General features: G+C 46.5%; 1 protein-coding gene across 1 annotated transcript in view; it reads right to left on the bottom strand.

Annotated features, from left to right (window-relative positions):
• The window catches only part of USP49 (ubiquitin specific peptidase 49), a 14711-nt gene extending 13971 nt beyond the window's left edge, over nt 1-740 (bottom strand). Inside the window, exon 1 of the mRNA XM_046641520.1 lies at nt 1-740. Within this exon, the coding sequence (XP_046497476.1) occupies nt 1-726 (726 nt within the window). The 5' untranslated portion in view covers nt 727-740.
• Between the last annotated feature and the right edge of the window lie 2620 nt (nt 741-3360).

Below are 3360 nucleotides of genomic sequence, written 5' to 3'. Positions count from 1 at the left end.
CATGGCGGGGGCGCGGCGCGGCTGGAGGCGGCCCCCGGCGGGCGCGCGCGGCGAGGCGGGGCGCGGGGCCGCGGCCCGGGGCGCGTGCAGCAGCAGGCGCGCGCTCTTGCGCGGAGGGGCGCTGGCCAGCTCCTCCAGCAGCCTCCGCTTCACCTCGCGCCGCCGCTGCCGCGCCTCCTCCTTCTTGCGCTCCAGCGCCTCCTCCTGCCGCCGCTGCTCCAGCTTCGCCTGGCCCCGGGAGCTCTTCTCGAACCAGAGCCGCAGCGTCTTGGCCAGCAGGCGCTGGCGCCGGTACCACAGAGCCGTGAGCATCTGCGGCTGTCCCTGAGGGGCATGCTGCAGCGGGATGGCGTCCTCGCCCGCGGCCATGGACCGCAGCATCCGCCCGCGCCTCACCGGCAGGTCCTGCTTCTGGCCCCTGACGGCCAAGAGGGAGCTTCTCAGCAGCTTCAGGTCCCCCTCCGGGTTATCATTGAGCACATAGTCCTTGCACAGGTAACAGAACACGTAGAGATCCCAGACCTCCATGGCAAGGGGGTGTCCAGTCTCCTCAAAGTGTTTAAGGGCGTGATCCTCAATGTACCGGCCGCAGGCCACGTGGGAGCACTTGAGACAAGCCCACACGGACTCGGTGGTGGTGCACTCCCTGCAGCACCACTTCTGAGGGTTCAGGATGGAGTGGTCCTGGGCGAGCCGCAACCGCCCTACATGTTTGCATCTATCCATGTCTTATGGAAATCTCCACTCTTTCAACCTGGCACGACACAGTCCCCAAAGAGAGAGAGAGAGATGGGAAAAAAACAAAACAAAACAAAACAAAAAACCTTTTAGCAAAATATTTTCCTAGAAAAAGGCTTGCACTGACATTTTCAACTCAATACTCATTAGTTTTCAATTCAAAATTGGTTCCTTTGGAAGGAAGTTAAAAGAAAAGCAAATTTGGTATAGATAGAATTACAGAGGGACAGTTAAATTCCTTAAAAAGGAAGAATCATAAAATACTGTACGGGGGGGCCTTAGCACCAACTTGATGTTTACTTTTTCTAAGCCTGTTGTAATTCTTGAATATCAACTAATTTTTATGTTAGGCTGATTTGTATTCCTTAGGAAATGTCATTACCCTTATTTCACATCGCACCCAACTGGCCACCAGGGGAAAAGAACTTGTATTCTGAACCATCTCCGAATTGACGGTGCCTGGAAGTGAAACCCCAATGTCTCATACTGACCAAGATCCTAGTTGTATGCAGAAAGGGACAGGGCAGAGGAAAGGGGAGGAGAGACATAGATAGTGCTTCGAATTCAAGAGATGAAGACTCTCAAAAAGGCAATCTTAGGTCGGTTTCAATGTATTTCAAAGCAGAGAGGACAGGATACGGTAGAGGTAAGAAAGAGAAAGTCCTCTGCAGTACACTGTATCGTTTTTATCATCTTGAGTCCAAAGAAGCTGGCTAAGGAGGTGACTGTGAGCCTCGATCTAAATAACATTTTATATGTCTGCTTTGGTCTGAATGTTTGTGTGGCACCCCACCTCAAATGCCTATGAGAAAATCTTAACCCCCAAAGTTAAGGGTGTGGTATTAGGAGGTGGGGCCTTTGGGAGGTGATTAGATCGTGAGTGGGTTGACCTTCATGGGATGAGCCCTCAGAGGGATTAGTGCCCTTTGCCATGTGAGGACACAGAGAAAAGCCAGCTGTATGGATCGGTATGAACCAGAAAGTCCTTAGCAGACATGGAATCTGGTGCCCTGATCTTGGACGTCCCTGCCTCCACAACTGTGAGACATCAATGTTTGTTGTTTATAAGCCCCCCAGTCTATGGTATTTTTGTTATAGCAACCCTGAGGGACTAAGACAATGTGTCTTTTTGAAAAGAACATTTACATCTTGTAGCAAGGGTGGGCAAACTTTTACCTTCAGAGAAAGCATTTTATTTCTCAAATCTTCCACTTAGACCAACACTGTCCAATAGAACTTTCTACAGTGATAGAAATATTCTTTATTTGCGCTATCCAACACTGTTCTAACTAGCCACATGTGCCTATTGAGTACCTGAAATGTGGCTAGTGAGACTGAGGGACTGAACTTTTAATTTTATTTAGTTTTAATTAATTTAAATCACCGGATGTGGCTAGTGGCTGCAGTACTAGCACAGACTGAAAAGTAAGTACAGAATTAGACAGATCTGACTCAGGACAAGAGGTGGCAGGGGTATTGGTGTTATAGTATTCAACCAAAGTCCCAAGACAAAAGGAAAAAAGCTAATCTTCCAGATGATCTATGTGAAAATGCTTTTTAAAACACTGGTAACATACTGAGCTTTCTTTCTTTCTTTCTTTTTCTTTGTCTTCCTAACACTGTTTCTTCAATATTATTTATCAGAGAATCCCAATGGACAATTTCTCTAAAGGAAAGAGGCTAGACAACTATTTTAAAAGAAAATTTTTTATTCTTTGGGACCTTGACAGGTCTTTTTTTCAATACCAGAATTTGAAATTCCCTAAAGGTAGTTCCTCTTATAAAGTGAACTTCCTTCACCTCCATTTCTTCTGCACTTTCATTTCTGTGAGCAAATGCAGTTCCATGATCATGGGGGAATCACCCAGAGAAATTCTAAATCCAATGCACTCTGAGTAGTCCCTTTAGTTGGTTTTCCAAATGCCATTCATGGCCTGGCCCTACTGCCAAAACCCACAAATATATCACAGGATCAAATTAGGATCTTTCCCATCTTTTATTGCCCATTCCAGATGCAGAGACCATGTCCCAATAAGAAACCCTCAAATCTTACAAAGGAAAGCAACTTAGATTATCTTCAATCAACTCAGGTCATACTTTTCCTTTGAGTACTGTCAAGATCTAGTTTCTACTATATTATTTTTCTAATTACTGACTTGTTGCTAGGTGCCCTTTAAGTGATTTCTCTGGATATATTTATCCATTTCCTAACTAGATATATCTCCTTCAGAGAGGAGATCATATGTTATACTTCTTTTTCTTGACTTCATTAATTCCACGACTTCTGGGTTCTCAACTCTTAGTGGTTAAAGGTGTTCTGTCATGGGGCCAGCCCGATGGTGCAGTGGTCAAGTTCGCATGTTCCACTTCGGTGGCCCAGGGTTTGCTGGTTGGGATCCCGGGTGTGGACATGGCACTGCTCATCAAGCCATGCTGTGGTAGGCATCCACATATAAAGTAGAGGAAGATGGGCATGGGTGTTAGCTGAGGGCCAGTCTTCCTCAGCAAAAAGGGGAGGATTGGCAGCAGATGTTAGCTCAGGGCTAATCTTCCTCAAAAAAAAAAAAAAGGTATTCTGTCAGAATTACCTACCTACACAGTCTGGAATGGTAGTGAAATAAC

Source organism: Equus quagga, chromosome 15 (genome assembly GCF_021613505.1).
Source record: "Equus quagga isolate Etosha38 chromosome 15, UCLA_HA_Equagga_1.0, whole genome shotgun sequence".
NCBI classification, from domain to species: Eukaryota; Metazoa; Chordata; class Mammalia; order Perissodactyla; family Equidae; genus Equus; species Equus quagga.
Note: the sequence above shows the minus strand (reverse complement) of the source record. Positions and strands in the feature narration are given on the sequence as shown.